This window comes from Mus caroli, unplaced genomic scaffold (assembly GCF_978045245.1).
Source record: "Mus caroli unplaced genomic scaffold, Mus_caroli_1 scaffold_1, whole genome shotgun sequence".
Taxonomy (NCBI): Eukaryota; Metazoa; Chordata; class Mammalia; order Rodentia; family Muridae; genus Mus; species Mus caroli.
The window spans coordinates 170,119,185-170,138,901 of record NW_028227256.1 but is presented as its reverse complement, the minus strand read 5'-3'; the positions used below and the strand labels follow the sequence as shown (position 1 = coordinate 170,138,901).

The window sequence follows — 19,717 nt, the reverse complement described above, 5'->3', positions numbered from 1 at the left end:
ACCTAAACACTGATACAAACAGGAAGTGTTTCAAAAGGATTTTACTCTTTTCTATGACAGAACAGGTGCTACAAACTTTTTTTTTTTTTTGCAGTTTGAGGAATTGAGCCTTGGGCACTCTAGGAAAGCAAACTACCAATGAGCAGTCTTCCTTTGGAAATAAAAATCACTATTATATATGCATGCATGGATTATGTAGTGTAGACATACATGCTGTAGTGCATTTGTGGAGGTCAGAGGAAAGCTCTGTGCAGTCAATTCTCTCCTTCCACCTATACAAGGGTTCTGGGGTCAAACTCCGCTCGCCAGGCTCACACATTTTTTTTTTTTAAACCTGCTGAGCTATCTTACTGGTCCCTCCCCAGTTCTTTATAATTTTTTCCCTAAATTTTGAAATTTTTTATTTTATGTGTGTGTTTGCACACAATGCAGATATGTGTGTAGGCTGGAGGAAAACTCTTAGGACCTGGTTCTCCCCTGCCACTCTGAGGAATCTAGGGATTGAACTTGGGTTGTCTGACCTTTGAGAAACTGCCTCTACCCACTGAGTCAACACAGACACAGACAGACAGACAGGTAGAGACAATGACACACACACATACACACACACACCCCTTTAGCATATATATGCCCAGTTAGCTTTTTCATGAAGAAAGTTAGCAGAGAACTGCAGTTATGTCTCTTGAGTTAGTACAGTGACTGCAAGAAGGCACCTTCTCCCAGACTTATTCTCAGATAATTAACTTACCCAGTGGTGACAGCATATTTGATGTGGTTGCTTGTGGTATAGATAAACACCCCACTTTCATCCCAGGCCCCACTCTTGACACGAATGTTCTCATGAATGTTACACAGAGCATCCAGCTTGCGGTTACAGATCACAATGGCTGTAAGAGGCAAAGGGCATGAGTGCTCTGTTGGACAGGGTGAGTGCAGTAAACTGGCAGGAGGAGGTGGCCTCTAAGACGGTGGATATGATGAAGCCTTACCATGCTTGGCCAGTAACGCTACATGAGACATGTCTGCCGACCAGATAACATATTTCACCTTGGAAATCTTCACTGATGCCAGAGTTCTGGAATAGCAAGAGAAAGGTAATCATGAATGGGCCTAATTCCCTCGTCTCAAGCTATGACCTATGCCTTTTCCATCTTTAATTAATGAAGAATTCAACTTCTCAATGTAACACCAAGGAAACACTGCCTACACTGTAGTCAGTGAGCTAAAGTGTTTTGGCTCACACTCTGCACTGCCCCTTCCTCATTCTCTGCCTTCGCATCCCCTCCTCTTACTAGGCCTTTATCTCTATCAATTTTTACCACTAGACTTATTAAGTTCTTTAAGAACAGGATCTGTGCTATTCAACTTTGTGTTCTTCTCATCCCAAGACCTGTACTCATTCCTTGTTCAGGCATGTACTATAAAGACACCTGAACACACAGGCCTGGCTACACTGCTGGAATGCATGCACACAGTGGTGGAATAGCCATGGAAAGGGAAAAAGGAACACAAACAGTCTTGTAGATGAGTGTACAAGAAGCAGCAAGGCCATGTGGCAAGCTTAGAACAAAGCCCCTATTAAAGCTCCCCACTCTCCCTCATTACAAGTCTGTCTATCAGGAGCATCTGTCATGTTACCGCTTCTGCTGGACGTCAAAGAGTGTGATGGAATCTGCATCCCGAAGCAGGAGGTTGCCTGTACCAGCATAGAAGATTTCATCACAGTTTGGCACCTGGATTTTCTTGGTGATCTCATTTTTCAGGTTTTTAATCAGAAGCTGAAACGAGAATGGGTGGAGTTACGAGAAGTGAATAAATAAGGCAAGAGCTAAAGATGCCCCCCAGCAACTGCTCCTTTAATAAAGAAGTTTTTCCCCTGTCCAAGTCATTTATACATCAGGTTGATTACTAAGACTCTCTCCAGGGCCTATCAATATTTGTTTATTTATTTGTTTGTTTGTTTGTGTGCATTCACGTGCACACAAATGCTTGCAAGAACATGTGGTACATATACTTCATGGTGTCCAAGTGGGGGGGGGTGGTGGTCAGAGGACAAATTGAAGTACTCAGTTCTCTCCTCCTACACATGGGTCCCAGGGACTGAATTTAGGTCATCTACTTTGGTGATAAGCGTTCTTACCCACTAAGACATCTCACTGGCCTCTAACCTCTTTCCCTAAAAAAAAAAAAAAAAAAAAAGAGCGAGAGAAAGAGAGAGCGCGCTGGAGAAATGGTTCAGGGGTTAAGAGCTCTGGCTGCTCTTCCAGAGGTCTGAGGTCAATTCCCAGCACCCACATGGTGGCTCACAACCATCTGTAGTGAGATCTGATGCCCTCTTCTGGTGTGTCTGAAGAGAGCTACAGTGTACTCATATAAATAAATAAATCTTTAAGAAAGAAAGAGAGAAGAGAAGAGAAGAGAAGAGAAGAGAAGAGAAGAGAAGAGAAGAGAAGAGATCCTAAGAGGCTGGGCCTCAGAGTGCAGGCCTGTAATCTCAGCCACTTGGGAGGATTATAAATTCAATCCCTGTCTTGGCTGTAGAGTAAGTTCATTCCTAGTCTAGGCAGATCTTTACCAGTCTCAGTGAGACCCTCAAAATCACACAACAAACACAAAATTACACAAATGAACACGTTAAAATGAAAGCTGGGGATATAGCTCAGTGGTAGAATGCTCAAATGAACAAGGCCCTAAATTCAATTCCCTGTACTTAAAAATAAACAAACAAACAAAAAATCAAATAAAAGATATTCACGTAAATCTGAGTTTCTCAACCTACTATAAAGAAAAGAGCCAAGGTTTAAACTTTCATTGAGTATTTTATTGGAAGACCCTTGCTTATCTTATCTTGCACTGAGCCTATCACATTTTATTAATGTCTGTCTGTCTGTCCATATGTACGCATTTCTCTTCCCAGGTACTGGGACTAAAGATGTCCATCACCATCTGGCTCTCTAATCTATTACCAATTAGGGGAGCGGGACAAGGAGGAGAACATGCCTCTCATCTAATCCATGTACTTAAAATCTCATGGTTTTAGCTTTTCCAGATTGAGAAGCCAGAGGTCTAGTAACACCAACCTAATCAAATCGACTTTCCCTCCCCAAGGGGTTAGTCTATGACTAGGGCTGATGGGAGACCAGGGAAATATGGGCCACCATTACTGTACTCCCTAAATTGGTTTCCACTTACTGAATGCATGCGATCTAGGACAGCAAACCGATTCCGAGCAACCCAAACCGCTGTCAGGCCTGAGGATCGTTTCCCTTCAGGGGCTGAGGAGAACAAAACCAGAGTGTGGGAGCATGTGGTGAGCCACTAGCAGGTGACAGAGTCAGGTGCCATGGAGCTGCCATTTTGGCTTTGCCAGTTCAGCTGCTTCCTAACTAATTCAGCCATAACCTCGGGCTATTGTCAGTGACTTTCCCCCATCCTTTCCCTCCAAACTCCAGCCCCCCACCCCTGCCAAGCCTCTTATCTCTAGGCCAAGTGGCTGCATTTCAGCCAGCACCACAGACTGGCAGAGATGCTGCCCATCTTGGGAGACAGCATACTCCATCAAGCTAACGAGCAGAGGTTTCCTAGCCAAGCGGAGGCACAGCAAGCAGCCTGTCAAAGTCTAAGACCTCCTATCCACGTGCTGGAGAAGTGACAGAACCCAACCCCAGGACTCAGCTGTGCTGCTGCTTTTAACATGCTAATGTAGGCCTCCAGCTCAGGCAGGGTAGGACACAGCACTTCCAGCTAAATCTTGACAGGCTCAGTGCTGGGCAACACAGCATCAAGCTGTTGCTCGGTGAATGTCAATTCACTATTATCGCCCAGAGGAGAGCTATAAAATGTTCCTCAGTTTGCAACTGATTAGAATTTTGAAATGGATACTCTACTCTCTGAGAAACTTGAAAGTATAAATTCAAATAGTCTTATCTGTTTTAGCAGTGGAAAACAGATCAGAAAACATGCTGGCCAGCCTGGTTTTGTACTTCTCTGGTACCTGGAGTGCCAAAGAAATTACAAAACAAAATTTTACCACAACCCATACTACTCCAGCGTCTGCTTTCTCCTCTTTGAAGTCCATCACTAGACGACACCTTTATAATTATTATCTCTCCCAAAGGATGGAGAACAGAAGGTCTAGTAATTGTTAACAGATATGGAAAAACAACACCAAAACCCAAACTGGAGGTGGGTGGCATCAAACTGACTAGGAAGGCTTAACTGACTACTTTGTGGGGGAGACTTTGCTTTATGGATCCCCAATATACACAGATTTCCTGCTTCTCTCCTCATCTCACTCCAAGAACACTTAAAAGGCTGAAACGAGTTGGCATAATGTGTAACTCCATTACCAAGGGGAACCATGAGTTCTAGGCTAACTTGGTCATACAGTGAGACCTTGTCTCATACATATACATATACATAGCCTCTCCAAAAAAAAAAAAGGTAAGCAAAAGAGTATTATAGTAATAATGACCTGTTGACACTCACAAAAGGAACAGAACTAGCAAAATATTTCGCAGAACTTTGGAGGGTATAAATATCAAAATGTACTAGAAAACAGAAGGGCTTGTGGAATAAACTTCAGACGGGGTAAGGCCTGCAAACCCACTAGAAGAACTGCATTGAAAAGAACATAAATGCCAGGCGTGGTGGCGCACACCTTTAATCCCAGCACTTGGGAGGCAGAGGCAGGCGGATTTCTGAGTTCAAGGCCAGCCTGGTCTACAGAATGAGTTCCAGGACAGCCAGGGCTACACAGAGAAACCCTGTCTGGAAAAACTAACCAAAAAAAAAAAAAAAAAAGAAAAGAACATAAATGAGATTCCCATCCATCCACAGAATGTTCTGTAAGCAAGTTCTAATAGTAAGGACGTCAACAAGAGATGGTGGTGATAAAAGAGGCAGGCAGGGGTCTCAGCTGGATCCTGGGATCCCAGGTGGGTCATGGGGCTGTGAGCAGCCTCATCTTTTTGACAAGCAAAAGGAAGCAAGTCGGATCTGGATGTAGATAGGAGAGTGTAAATCCCCACTCCCAGGATGAGACAGTGCAAGACTGGAGCCACATTTTTAAATAAATGAAACTACCAGGGTGAAAGTCATATCAGCTGACAATAATCTAGGGTAACATGCTGTGCTGAAAGGGAAAATGGAGAGTTTCTAATAACCAAATTATAAAATATATATATCTAGCTGGGGTAATAAAATGGAGGCAGAACATGAATATTTCACACTACAATTGCCTCTGGTGCAACTGTCAGCAGCACCTGCCAACAGACAAGAATGATGTAGCCATGGCCTGGGGATGGGATGTGCAAAACTTGAAAAGAAGTGATGCTACCGTGGAGAGCTGGAAGCAAACGGCACCTACCATCAGGGTTCTGGGAGTCTGCGTCTTTGGGGATGGTGTATAGGTCGTAGGTACTGTTCTCTAGATTGCTTGCTCTCTGGAGGGGAAAAGGGGAAACATGTTTAGTGAGGGAGGCACTGAAGACCCTGGCTTTTCCTGACAGAAAAGACATTTCTCCTACTTGTGTTACCTGCACCCAGAGGGTGTCCTTTTCCTATGTAAGAACTGCAGTCTCTTAGCCAAACAACTAAGCACTGATGGCACTGCTTTCTTTATTCTCTAATTATGCAATGTTACCTGAAGGAAACCCAAGATTTCTCTATTCCACAAATTAAAAGATGATGAACCTGAGGTCTCATTTGATTACACTTGTCACATTAAAGAAAGAAAACAAAACAAAACAGATCGAAGGAGACGTTCAAGAATATGGTGGTGTTAGATATTAAAGGAGATTCCATATGCAAAGTTACCCAGGGGACACTTTTCATCTAGCCACCTGGGTCCTAAAGTTAGAATGACATTGCTTCATTTTTTTTGCAACTTGTGTGGCAGGGAAAAGGGAGAGCTCTGATAACTCTGTTAACTTCAGTGAAAGAACCAGCTTTCCAGCACAGGTCTCCCATGTTCACCTAAGCAGAAGGACAGAAAAGGCACTCTTCTAAACAGCAAACAAGTGCCAACAACCCTGATCACCTCACAACCCTTAATAGGTTATGACAACTGAAACCATCTAGTTTGAGCCTACGAGTGTCTACTGTGTTAGCTCTTACAATAGCTCTATCAGGAAAGGAGACAACTTGCTTAGCAGGTACCCACATGTTTAATTTTCAGTACTGAAAAGAATATTTTAAGAGGCCATTAGAGGGCAGTAAAATAGTAACAAAAACTAAGGAGAACCTGCAAAGACTCCATAATTACTTACGGTGCACAGCAGCACTGCGTTTTCTGCTGGATTGTATGACATATTGAATACTGGAAACTTAGAACCACTACATAAAGAGGAGGAAACAGAATAGGGGTAAGAATAGACAAGAGAATTTATCCCTTCAACGTCTACATACTCAGGATACGTATGCTTACCACTTCTGTACTGAGGAAATACAGATACTGTATTTTTTCTCTTTCCATTAAAACTTGACTACTCTCCCAGCACTTGGGAGGCAGAGGCAGGCGGATTTCTGAGTTCGAGGCCAGCCTGGTCTACAAAGTGAGTGCCAGGACAGCCAGGGCTACACAGAAAAACCCTGTTTCGAAAAACCAAAAAAAAACCCAAAAAAACAAAAACAAAACAAAACAAAAAAAAAAAAACTTGACTACTCAATAGTGCAAATAGCAAAGCACAGTAGAAGTTACACCATCATCAGAGGTGGCAAGCAGTGATGGTTCTGCCTGGTACAAACTGCTATACATAATTGCAGTGGACACCACAGAGTAGCATGATATGATTTCTCTGCCTGTTTTCTATCCCTGGGACTGTTTGCATAAACCCATCTTTCTGTTGCAGTGAAGCTAGCGGGTGGTTATCAACCCCGAATGCCAGTGTTTACTACCATGAATGTTTCAGAATGCTGCAGCTGGCATTCCAAAGCTCCTTTGGCCAGGCATCCCAGAGGTTATCATAGCTCGAGTTAACAGTTCCGGAGACACAGTTCTGCTGTTTAGGCTTGTAGTCTTTTGTAAAGGTAGAATTAAGATAAACTGCAACTCTTCTAAAAAAATCCTCATTTTTTTTTTTATTATTCTGTACTGTAGTCATTTAGGTCTATCACCCCTCTCTGCCACAAGGTTCCTCAAGGCATAAATGGCAAAGGCAAAAAGTTATATACCAAATTGGGCTACTCTCTACCAAGAACTTTCTGTAATCTGCAAGGGATTTGCAGGCATCTATAGTAGAATATCTTCACCACAGGGTCACTGGCAGTCTCAAGAGGAGACCTCTCAATTCTCCTCATAGACACCTCTGAATCTATCATAAAGGAATTTAAATTAAGGAGGGTTATTCAATGGGCAGTCCATATCTGATAGTTGAGGTCCACAAGGTTGGTTTAAAGAGCCCTGCTTGAGGACAGTGCATTATGACAAAGATGAGAGGGTTTGGAAAGGAGAAATAAGTCAGACTTGCCTCCGCAACTGCATCACAGCTACATCTTTGGAGCTGTTGAAATCCAGCTGACGGAGGAATCGGTCCTTTACATAATGCAGCATGTTACCATGAACAGCATAGGCTGGACGCTCACGTTCCAGCTTAAATACAATCATCCCACCATCATGGCCTAGAGAACAGAGGAAACAATCAGCTGTTGGCAAAAAGGATTGCTAGAAATAGAAGCGACGCACGAGGATGATTATATTCACATGTCAAAAGAGTAAGGGGCATCTACTACAGCTTGGAGATGGGCTGTGCCTAGGGTTCACATGGAGAAGCTTGCTGTATGATACTGAGGTGGCAGCATCTTTAAGAGATGAAATGTCAGTAGGCCATTAGAGGAGCACTCTGGGATTAATGTCCTCTTAGGATATGCGTCATCAGTAACCTGGGGAGAATGTTGATATACAAAGAATATCCTGAATTCTCTCTGGATTCCTGCCTGGCCATGTGATCTCTCTCTCTTGACCACTCCTTTCATGATGCTCTGTGTCACACTGTGACTGAGCCAAAGGAGCCTTTACCAAAGGACAAACGTTGGGGCTGCTTCACCTTGGATTTACAACATCCAAAATAGTGAATAAAATACCCCCCTTTTCAGATTCATTTATTTTTATTTTATATCTACATGTGAGTGCCTGCATTCACGTTGGAGCATACTGTCTATGCTTGGTGCCTGGGAAAGCCAAAAGAGGGCATCAGATCGCCTGAAACTAGAGTTATAGCTGTAAGACACCACGTGGGTGCTGAAAACACTTTTAGTCCTCTGTTAGTGCTCTTGACCACTGAGCCATCTCTCGAGCCCCCTACTTCCCACCCCCTTTTGGTTTTTCAAGACAGTTGTTTCTCTGTGTAGCCTTGGCTGTCCTGGAAGTTGCTCTATAGACCAGGCTGTCCTCAACCAGACACTACCGCATGGCTCAAATCCCTTTTTGAAAAGTACACAGTGGCCGGGCGGTGGTGGCGCACACCTTTAATCCCAGCACTCGGGAGGCAGAGGCAGGTGGATTTCTGAGTTCGAGGCCAGCCTGGTCTACAAAAGTGAGTTTCAGGACAGCCAGGGCTGTACAGAGAAACCCTGTCTCGAAAAAAACAAAAAACCAAAAGAAGTGCAGAATGGGAAGCACTTTTGCTGTAACTATAGAAAACCGAATGCAATGGCTAATGCGTCCCTAACCTCACAGGGTAAAGCCTTTTCCAAACAGTTTTCTGTCGCTCACCTCCCTGCTCTTCCTGCTCTTTCTCAAACCCAGGACCTCATACAAAGTAGGAAAGCAGCCTGTGACAGCATAGTCTCCCTTTTCTCACACATCTTCTCGTTCCTGAATACTCACTATAAGCCTGTAGGCCACCACTGTCACCGTCCTCCTTCCCTTGACTTTTTATTCAAGGCATCTTCAAACACACATCACTTTCTATACTCAGAGTTTACAGACTATCTCCCTTAAAGCTCCACTAAGGCAGGCAGTATTTAGGCACTGCTCTGACACCAGCATAGAGCATGGGCTGATATTTTATTATGTACTTGACAAATGAGTGAAGTAGACTTGGCTTCTACTTTCTCACTCTGAGAACTCTAAATGCTCACTATTAGTCTCCTATGAGCTCCTAAAAGCACATCACAGAGAATGAGCTTAAGGTCAAACAGCTTCATGGTGAAGATCTCTAAAGAGCTCCATCTCCCAAAAGTAAGAGATGAAAATGAGAAAAGTTTCCGGTAGGTGGCTCTGAAAACTCTTGCTTCTCTTTGTTTTCCTATTACCACTTATAAGAGACAAAGCTAACGAAGAATCACTTTAAAATCTACAAACTTTCAACTAACTCCCAGGAGCGAGAAGAAGAAGCGGTCCTTACCTGCTGCAAAGAGGTTAAGGTTGGGATGGGCAGCCAGGACCCAGAAGCGATCATGATCCCTACGGAAAGTCTGAACCCCAGTCCTAGGAAACCAAAAGGTACAGAGAAAACATTAAGACTCTTCAGTACAGCATACACAGGAAAAATGAGTAGCAGGCCTGGAAGATGACTTTACAAGTGCACTGGAGACAGCGAATGGTGTGCACTCAGCTATGGATCAGGACCACACCTACACGGAACACAGTGGGAAGGCCTGGGCAGGCCAGTTTCTCCTTTGTCTCTCCTGATGTACTTCCAGTTCACATTCCTACCTCTTTAGCTGAATAATGAAGGGAAGAAAAATATATACTCAAATTTAGAGGAGAAAAAGAATACAGGGAGATTTGTACCTAAAAATATTGTTGATATTTTAGTCTCTAAGGGTTTTTGTTGTTGTTGTTTGCTTATTTATTTATTTATTTATTGCTTTACAGCAGTGCGGATTACATTTATGGCCTCATGAATGACAGGCAAGCACTTTAACCACTAAACAATACACCCTTAAAACTTCAGAACACAGGACTTTGTTTTTCATCATGCTGAAGAAATATTCTAATTTTTTCCTTTGCTTTTATAGATATTAATATTGCATAAGGAGAGAGAGTGTGCGTGTGTGTGCGTGTGTGTGTGTGCACGCACGCGTACATGTGTGGAAGACAGAGGGTAACTTTTTGGGAGTTGTCCCTCTTCTACTATAGGTCAGGAATTAAAGCAGGGCACTGGGCCTGTGTGGAAAGTGAGTTTTCATTTTTTTGCCTGCTGAGCCATCTCACTAGCCTTTTTTTTTTTTTTGAGACAGGGTCTCAAGTAGCCAAGGCTGGCCTCCAACTCACTTTGCAGCAGAAAATGACTCTGACCTGATCTTCCTGCCAACACCCCCATGCTGACACTACAGGTGCGTGCTGCTGTGATTGGTTTCTAATCTAATTGTCAAAGACAAAGGATAAGACAAAGAAAGGGTCCTTCTCTTGGGTTTGGTCACATGCATAAATAATTCCCTTACCGCTTAGACATATCCCAGACTCGAATACTCTTGTCCTCAGAATTGCTGAGGATCAACTCTTGGCGAGGGTGAAAAACAGCACAAGACACATTGTTGTAATGGCCCCGGCAGGTGTCAACCTCCCATGCCTTTGATTCTGAAGAACAAAAGGAATTGTTATCACAATACTTTGTAATAGCTCTGGGATCTATAAATCCAACATCTATTTAAAAAAAAAAAGATTTTAGTTGTGTTTTTAGTTTTGTGTGTATTTATCTGTATGTGGTTTTTTGCATCTGAGTGTAGTATCTGTGGAGGCCAGAAGGCAGCCCTTGGGGCCCTGGAGCTGAAGTAACAGATGCCTGTGAGCTGCCTGACATAGGTGCTAGGAACCAAACTCGGCCCTCTGTGGGTCCACTGAGCCATCTCTAGCCCAGCTTTTTGAGGCAACAAGGTTTTGCTATATGGCTCAGGACAGCCTTGTACTTGTGATCCTCCTGCCTCAGCCATGCATGCGGATACTACAAGGCTATACCGTCATGCTGATAGACATTGCAAGGCTATATATACCGTCATGGACAGCTGTGATGATGCTCTTTAAATGCGAGTGCTAAGTACTACTGCAAAATGCTAAATCAATTTTCCCCAAATGGGACAATGTTTTTCATGTAAGTTTCTTCCTCTTTATTTTATGTTTTTTTTTTTTTTGGGGGGGGGGGGAAGACAAGACAAGATTTTGCTGTTGCTCAGGCTAGCTTTGACCTCCTAGGAATGAATAATTGTTCTACCTCAGCCTCTTGAGTAGCCAGAGCTACCTCAGCTCCAAAATTCCTGTTTTTCTGTACATCTCTGTTCTTTTATTATGTACCTCTACTGACTGTAACAGCTATATTAAATAATTCTTTATGCTTCTACTCTATTTTATCCACATAGTATATGTATTACTTGCTGATTCTGAGAACAAATATAAACTCTATATCATGGAAGTTTTGAGTCACAATAATATAAATATGGCCCTGAACACAGTCTAAAACAAAGCAGCTACTCACAATTTGTCACATGAACTTTTACTCTTGACTATGCTCATATCTCTCAAAATCAAGACACTGCCATGAGGGGTGTGGAGGGAGGAAGAGACAATGGCCATGCACTTAGGAAGAGCAGTAAATAATCAACTAAGGCCTAAGGCAGAAAAATAGGCCGAAGTCCAGAAAACCTGGCTACTTCCCCTTGCTGGCTGGCTGCCACTTTCTTGGCTATGGCAACATCGCCAGTACCTTACTCACCATTCATACGCCAGATCTTCACTTGCCGGTCATCTGCCCCAGATACAATAAGGGGCATAGTCGGGTGGAAAGCAGCCCAGTTGACTCCACGGTCATGACCCTGTTAAAAAGAGAAAAAGTGGGTCTTCTACAATATCTGTAAAAACACAATTCAAAGAAAACCATGCTAGTGTTTATAACAAAATTTGTCTGTTTCTTTTTCTGTGATACGGGCAACCAAAGTCAGGGCCTTACAGGTGCTAAAGTCAGTACTCTACCACTGATCTATTTCCCCAGCCTCTGAAATACTCAAGGAAAAAGACTTAAGGGATTGTGCCACTGTAGAGTTCATTTGTTGTTGTTTTATTTTCATTTGATTTTTTTGGTAACAAACATTTGAGTTTTTTTGTTTGTTTTGGCTTACTATAAAGCTTTGAACATTAGAATAACCATATCAACATGTCCAATATTAATTCAAATTCTCATGGGATGTTGCACACATTTCCACAAGGAAATTCAGCTTTGTTTATAGTTAGGTTTTCCTTACTTTTTACTTGTCTATATATGTTTTATTTCTACAAGTAATTACAACATCATAAGGATAAAGATTTATAAGTTAACGCCTAAATTCTCAAACTATGATCTGGAATCCCTTGAAAGAGTCCTAAGATCCCACTGGAAAATCTACAAGTTCAAAGCTATTTTTCAAATCCTCCTAAGATTTTATTTGCCTTTATTGTTATTATCCATGACTACATAGTGGTGTTTTACATAGGATGCATTATAAGTGATGACATCATTGTTCTGACAGCTAATAAAATGTATGCTGACAAAATCCACATTTTAAAGGTTCTTAGGTTTAGGCTGGGGGTGTCATTCAGTAGAAGGGCATGTGCACAAAAAACCAAAGGGGGCTACAGAGATGGCTAATCGATTAGGAGCATTGATTGCTCTTACAAATGACCCAGGTTGGGTTCCAAGCACCCAGATATAACTGTTTCTAACTTCAGTTCCAAGGGATATGGTGCCCTCTTATGGCCTCTGAAGGCGGCAAACAGACAGTAACATGGTACACAGATACACATGCAAGTAAAATACTCCTCTACATAAAAATAAACTAGTTAAATTAAATTCTTATGAAGCTTTAAGAATCTAAAGGCCATAAAGTTAAGGACGCTAACTTCACGACAGTCTCTATGCTATTTACACGACCGTACTTCACTTCTTTGGCAGAACGATGCACATGGCAGTGTTGAGTGAGAAGTGTTAAGGGTATTTTGTATTTGTAAAAACATGTGGGTTTTGAAGTTGGAGCCCAGGATTCGATGCATACATCTGGACTTTGGGGAACTGTAATTTTTCTAAATCTCATTTTTTTTTCATCTGTGGGATTAAACAGTTCGCATTTCAGTGAGTAGTTTTATAGTAAGACTTTAATTTTAGAAAACCTAGTTTTTTTTCTTAGGTTTTTTTATTTCCCACCATGAACAAGTTTCTTACATCTTACACATAACTGGCTCTTGGTACTTCTGATTTTCTTTGGGATCCATCCTTCTACAAGGTCTAAGAGTGGCTTTGCTTCATGACAGTAATGGAACACACGTCCAGCTTTTTTCCTACTGGATTTACAAGATGCTATAACTCTCTCTCTGAGGTGACATGTAATCTTCCTTTCTTTGTTGGCTTACTTACAATTCTATTCCTCAAATCTCAGATGGTCTCTGACACTTAAATATTTGCTGAAAGAATTGAAAAATAAATGTGGGCCAGTGAGATGGCTCAGTGATAAACTGCTTGCTACTCAAGGCACAGTTCAAATCCTGGGACCCACAGAACTGACCCACAGAGAGAATTGATTGCACAGAACTGTCACTTTGGACTCCTCACGGGTGCTGCAGCACACCTGCCCACACACATCACACACTCATTTCCAGATGAAAATTAAATCAACAGCATACTGAGATTGTGTCTAGAGGGTAGCATACCCTCACCCACAGTGAGCGACAGAGATAAATACCTCTAGCACATGCTTCACCACGGCATCTGTGGTTCCAAACAGATCAACGCCAGTTATTCCTCTCACATCCGACTCCACCGCACCAGGAGACAAGTTTTTCTTCCTTAGACCTTTGGAGGGTTAAGGAGTGGGATGAAAGATGCAAATATAATGTTATCAGTAAGAGCATAGTAGCAGAATCACAGAAAGGCACAGTGAAAGACTAAGATAAAATGAAATGGGAAAATACAAGTAGAGGGAAGGAAGAAACACACTCACAAGCTCCTACTTATTCCTCACTAGCTCCTTCCCTAACACTTAGACGATCCCTTATTGGGAGGCCAATCCAAATTCTGACACAACTAAGTTCATCAAATCTCACCTCCAAGAGCTGTCTATTTTAGATTAGTAACACGTCCCATTCTTTTTTTTTTTTTTTTTTTTTTAAAGATTTATTTATTTGTTATATGTAAGTACACTGTAGCTGTCTTCAGACACTCCAGAAGAGGGAGTCAGATCTCGTTACAGATGGTTGTGAGCCACCATGTGGTTGCTGGGATTTGAACTCTGGACCTTTGGAAGAGCAGCCCCACGTCCCATTCTTTAATCTTCCCAAAATGTGGCCTCAAATGGTAATCATTCAATGTTCACATTCAGGTTCATAAAATCTATACCTTTTTCTATCACCTTAAAATTTTATTTTTTTTTATTTTATTTTTACCTTAAAATTTTTAAATGTATTTTATTAATAGATATGTATGGATGTTTGTCTGCATGTACATCTGTATAACACATGTACGCTTGGTGCCTGTAGAACCCAGAAGAGAGCTACAACACCCCTGGATTTACAGGTGGTTGAAAGCTGCCAAAAAGGTGCTGGGAATTGAAACCAGGTCCTTCAGAAGATTGGTCAGTGCTCTTAACTGCTGAGCCATACCTCTAATCCTCATAATAAAAAAATATAAAGAAATGCTCTGGGGGAAGATCTCACTTCAGTGTTTTCCAAGCTGGAAGCCATTTACAGGAAAGTTTCAGATGCACGGCTGAAGTAGACATGACAAACAAAACAGCTGTCTAGCTTGGAAGAACTATTACAAATACTATGAGAAGATATAGCAAAGGGTCCTCACACTTCCTACTTACCTCCTGAAAAGGACATCAAATAATTAAAGCCATCAGAATTCTTCATGTTTTTGCATAAAATGCTGATTATAGATATGAACATAACGTATTTTTCCATTAAAACCTACAGAAGCTATTTTTCACTGGGAGGAATTATTAGCCCATAATTTTTAATGATAGGAAACAAAGACATCAGGATAAGTGTCTGTTCTGTGGCGACCCATGCTTATGACCCATCTACACACCTTTGAAGCCTGACCACTTGCATTAAGGTGTGGTGGCTCATACGTGCGATGTCTATACTCAGGAGGCAGAAACAGGAGTACTGTTTTAAGTTGAGCCTGGCCTACAGAGAAAAGTCCTACTCTAAAAAGCAGGGAGAGGTAGGGGAAAGCTGACTAACTGTATTAAAACCAGAACCAAAATTATAGTACAAATACCAGTATCATCAGATTTGTTTCTGATAACCTTTAAAGATAGGTAATAATCATATAGAACTATACCAAATTACATAAAACAAAATTAAGACTAAATTCCTACCTTTTAAAATATTTGGGAAAGAAAATACCTGACATTTGTTGAAACTTTCTAAAAAGACAGTATTTTAAAGCAAAGACTAAATAAAACATATCATTGAAAATAAACCCTGGGTTGAAGGCTCAGTGGTTAGGAGTACTGACTGCTCTTCCAAAGGTCCTGAGTTCAAATCCCAGCAACCACATGGTGGCTCACGACCATCCATAATGAGATCTGAAGCCCTCTTCTGGTGTGTCTGAAGATGCCTACTGTGTACTTACATATAATAATAAATAAATAAATCTTTGGACCAGAGCGAGCAGGCTGGAGCAGAGGTCCTGAGTTTAATTCCCAGCAACCACATGATGGCTCACTATCATCTGTACAACTACAGTATACTCATATACATAAAATAAATAAATAAATAAATCTTGAAAGGAAGGAAGAAAGAAAGAAAGAAAGAAAATAAACCCTAAGAAGCTTCACACTAAAATGTGTAGAGAAAGAAAAGAAGTTCAAATGACTCATCTTGCAAGTGTTGTAAACTATTTTGTACTTCTGCTAGGGTAGTGCCTAATGGCAGCACTGCATAAACAGTTTTAATTACTTTATGCCCAATTTAAGAGATGCCTTAGCCATAGGCATAGAGACATAAACCGGATGAAAAACAGGAAGTGTTTTCCTCATGCTTCCTAAATACATGATCACAAGGATGCCTTACACTTATTTCATTTGTCCCTTTAATAGGATCTGTCAACTTTATCTATTGAGTGAAGTGTATAAAACAGGTTCAAAGAGATACAACAGCAGACAGCTGGGAGGCACTTCACCTCCAATAAGCGTCAACAGACACACTAAAGGAAAGCTGTGTGGCAGAACCGAGCCTTTGTTGCACTTGCCTGCAGTGATCCAGGAAGGGGAAGGGCGAGACAGATGAACAGTGACAGGCAATGAAAAGATACTTAGAGATAAAGTGTTTGAGCCTTCGACAAGGCACTCACTAGGACTGAGCGACAGATGGAAAATTTCTACAGCAGCTACCCAAATCCAGAGGGAGAAGAGCACACTCTCAGAATGGACCAGTTATGTATGCCTCCCAGTAGGGACCAGGGGACGCAGAAGAAAGAGAGGGATGAGGAAAGGATTTGGCAGCATATTAATATATTTTAGTGGATATTTAAAAGAGTGAGCCTGAATTACATGGGCTTGACATGCAAAGATGTAAGCATATTAAAATAATTTAACTGACAGTTTACTTGGAAGCACAAGCTGAAACAGTAGCCCATCTTCCACAGTTAGTTTTAAAAACTCTTCCCCTTTAAACAGATGATTTTAGGCAGGCTAACAGAATATTCAGGGTACAGTGAGCTCCAGAGACCAGATCCACATGGGAGAACTGTTAAGGGACGGCTCTGCCTTAAAGAGGCCTCTCTACTTTCTCTTGGTGTTACCCACTAGCTCAGAGTGTTCTTTTCAAAAGAGAGAGCCAAAATAATCAGAACTTCACCAGTCCCCTAAATTTGGGAGTATTCATCCCCTTATTTTAAATATACTTTCTTGAAAATGTTAATGTCAGTCCCTAAGAGACCAGGAAAGCTGGTTTCTCTTCCTGTGTTCAGATGTATTGGAAATAAAACAAAATGAAATCCTGAAGCACATGCTAATTTTGAGGAAAGGACAATAGAAGTGTAAAAGTCGAACCCCAAAGCACTTCCACTTAAATACCAAAGCATCCCCCCTTCCACTCTGGTTAAAGGATTTAAAGTCAACAGAGTCAGCAGAGAAACAATAAAGAACATTCACATTAGTGTAGCAAGTTAGCACAACGTTCCCCCTGGACCATCTACTATTTATAGCAGTTGCAGTACCACATAGCAATCCATGCAATTCACACATTCAAGAGCAGCACAAACCCCATAAGGTCATATTCTCCTTCACACCTCTAATCTAAGACCATTAATTTTGATGTAAACATGTTTTCTTTCTGCAAATGATGATGAAGGGTACTTCTTGCCTTGAGCATTTTCATGGTCACAAATGAGAACCTGGGCACCTTACTTGCCCAAATTGCTTTCTTATTTTAATTAACAGATTTAAAAAAAAAATGTTATTTCTCCAATCACATTAGCTAGTGGTCACAAGGAACATGCTGTGCTGGCAGCAGATGGCACAAACTGTCACTTTAACGTGGGGCAGGACAAGGGTCTTCTCAATCCAATGTTCTGGGGATGAACCCCTGGAACCTACAATCAGCAGTTTAGGCATAAAATTAACCCAAGGAATTAGATGTACACCATTCCTGGGAAAACTGAGAAAAGTCACTCAAGGTACTTCCTATTGCAACTTTTTCACAGAACTCAGACTATTTTACAGATCTGCCCGATTAGCTGGGACAGCAGGAGCTGGGAACCAACCTCATTAGGGGTGTCTCTCCCGAGACAGAGAGGGTGTCTTGAATGTGTGCATGTGAAACCCCACAGAAAGCCACAGCTAGGTTATGGAGAGAGTGAATGCTAACCTCCCCAGTACTGGCAGAGAGGAGAGGGCACAAGCTCACGATGCCTGTACCAAGCTCCTCCTGTTGGCATGGCTGGTCACATCTGGGTGTACTGCAAATAGCCTAGTCGGTCTGACGGAAAACTGCAATGGCAAAGCCCTAGAGAATGAACAACCTATCTCCATAACAATCTTGTTTACAGCACCGTCTTGTGACTTGAGACTTTTGGAAACTGCATGGGACAGTGCTTCCACTCTCTAACTGCCCTCCTCTTTGTTTGGTTTGGTTTTGTTCGGTTCTTTGAGTCGGAGTCTCGTGTAGCCCAAGCTGGCCTTGAACTCATTGTGAAGTCGCGCACGACTGTGAATTCCTGATCCTCCTGCTTCTACCGCCCAAGTGCTAAGATGATAGCATGCAAGACCATGCCTATCCCCTTGGTTTATTTCTACAATATATAATGTCATCACATCCCAAATAGTGTATTCAGGAATTCAATTGTTTTACTTGCTGTTCACTAATGGCTTATAAAAATAGCAAACACTAAGCTGTCGTAGCCCAACAGTGTTACAGGGAAGTTGGGTAGTCACCACCATAGCAGTACAATGGTGGAAGTTAACTCTTGATTTCCACAAAGAAGCAGGCAAGGGCCTAGAAGGGAAAGAAATGCTGACTTGTCTATCACCACTGACATTCCAGAGAGCTCAATCTCTAAGGATTTCTGAAGTGGCAAATAAAAATGACTCAGTGAGTGATTTTTTAAAATAATGTAATTGGGTAGAGAAGCACAGCATTTAGAGTCTCAGCATAGTCCTGATCTCAGCACAAACCCCTCCACACGCCACAGATCTCTCTCAGTATTTAAGTTCTCTGTGTAGCACCATTTTAGATCTCTGTATGACATTCAAATTTCAACCCTTATATCAAAATCACTATTTGTAAACTATGACAGGGAGAATTAGCCTAGTTATCCAAAGTCTATAATAAAGTCTTAGAAAGCTTATTAAAAGTTTTCTGGGGCTGGTTAGATGGCTCAGTGGTTAAGAGCGCCGACTGCTCTTCTGAAGGTCCCGAGTTCAAATTCCAGCAACCACATGGTGGCTCACAACCATCTGTAACGAAATCTAATGCCCTCTTCTGGAGTATCTGAGGACAGCTACAGTGTATTTACATATAATAAATAAATAAATCTTTAAAAAAAATTAAAAAAAAAAGTTTTCTGAATAAAAACAGTTGTAACTTCTTCCCACTCTATGTTTCTTACTATAGAAAAAAATCTAATAGGTAGACTTTTCCATTTATAAATAAGGCAACAGAGTTCATGAATCCTGTTTACCTGCAAAGTCTCAATTTTTATTTTTTATTTTTGTAAAATACGTGAATGGAATAAATTTTGCAAAATATTTGAATGGAAAGATTGGTTCTTAACCAAATAACTCAGATGTACATATTTTAATGAAAATCTGAGGTAACGAAAGAAGTTAAAAGTTATTTAAATCAAATTAGCTTCCTAGAGTAAGCCACTTTCACAGAAAATACTAACATGAACAACTTTCAAAGCAGATCTGACACCTTCAAAAATAGGAATGGAATATTCTAATTTTTGTTGTTCTAAGCCAAATATGCTTGCTATTTTAAGCAATTGCAGTTTTGCGCCAGACATGACCAGATTGTCCCCTGAACTTGGGTAGCTCACCAGAAATATCCCAAACGCGGACAGTCTGGTCCAGGCTAGCTGATACCACCAGGTCTTCAGAGGGGTGGAACTGAGCACACATTACATAATGGTTGTGCCCCGTTAACACACTGCAAAGAAAAAAAAACATATTAAATTAAAGGCAGAAATCAATAGCCCCCCTAAGTTAAATAAATGCCTTTCCTTCATAGTCAATAAATGCTTATCTAATTGTATTTTTTGTGGAGGCAAGGTAACAACTTTGAACTAGCAATAAGCAA

At 41.4% G+C, this 19,717-nt stretch overlaps 1 protein-coding gene across 1 annotated transcript in view; it reads right to left on the bottom strand.

Annotated features, from left to right (window-relative positions):
* Positions 1-19,717, bottom strand: part of Copa (coat protein complex I subunit alpha) — a 40,028-nt gene that overhangs the window by 11,014 nt on the left and 9,297 nt on the right. The window contains exons 6-17 of the mRNA XM_021165853.3: positions 19,458-19,567; positions 13,651-13,760; positions 11,655-11,754; positions 10,390-10,525; positions 9,348-9,430; positions 7,470-7,620; positions 6,270-6,336; positions 5,369-5,444; positions 3,193-3,275; positions 1,639-1,778; positions 990-1,075; positions 749-887 (exon numbers count right to left, since the gene is read on the bottom strand). Of these exons, the coding sequence (XP_021021512.1) occupies positions 749-887; positions 990-1,075; positions 1,639-1,778; positions 3,193-3,275; positions 5,369-5,444; positions 6,270-6,336; positions 7,470-7,620; positions 9,348-9,430; positions 10,390-10,525; positions 11,655-11,754; positions 13,651-13,760; positions 19,458-19,567 (1,281 nt within the window). The remainder of the gene's footprint in view (positions 1-748; positions 888-989; positions 1,076-1,638; positions 1,779-3,192; positions 3,276-5,368; positions 5,445-6,269; positions 6,337-7,469; positions 7,621-9,347; positions 9,431-10,389; positions 10,526-11,654; positions 11,755-13,650; positions 13,761-19,457; positions 19,568-19,717) is intronic.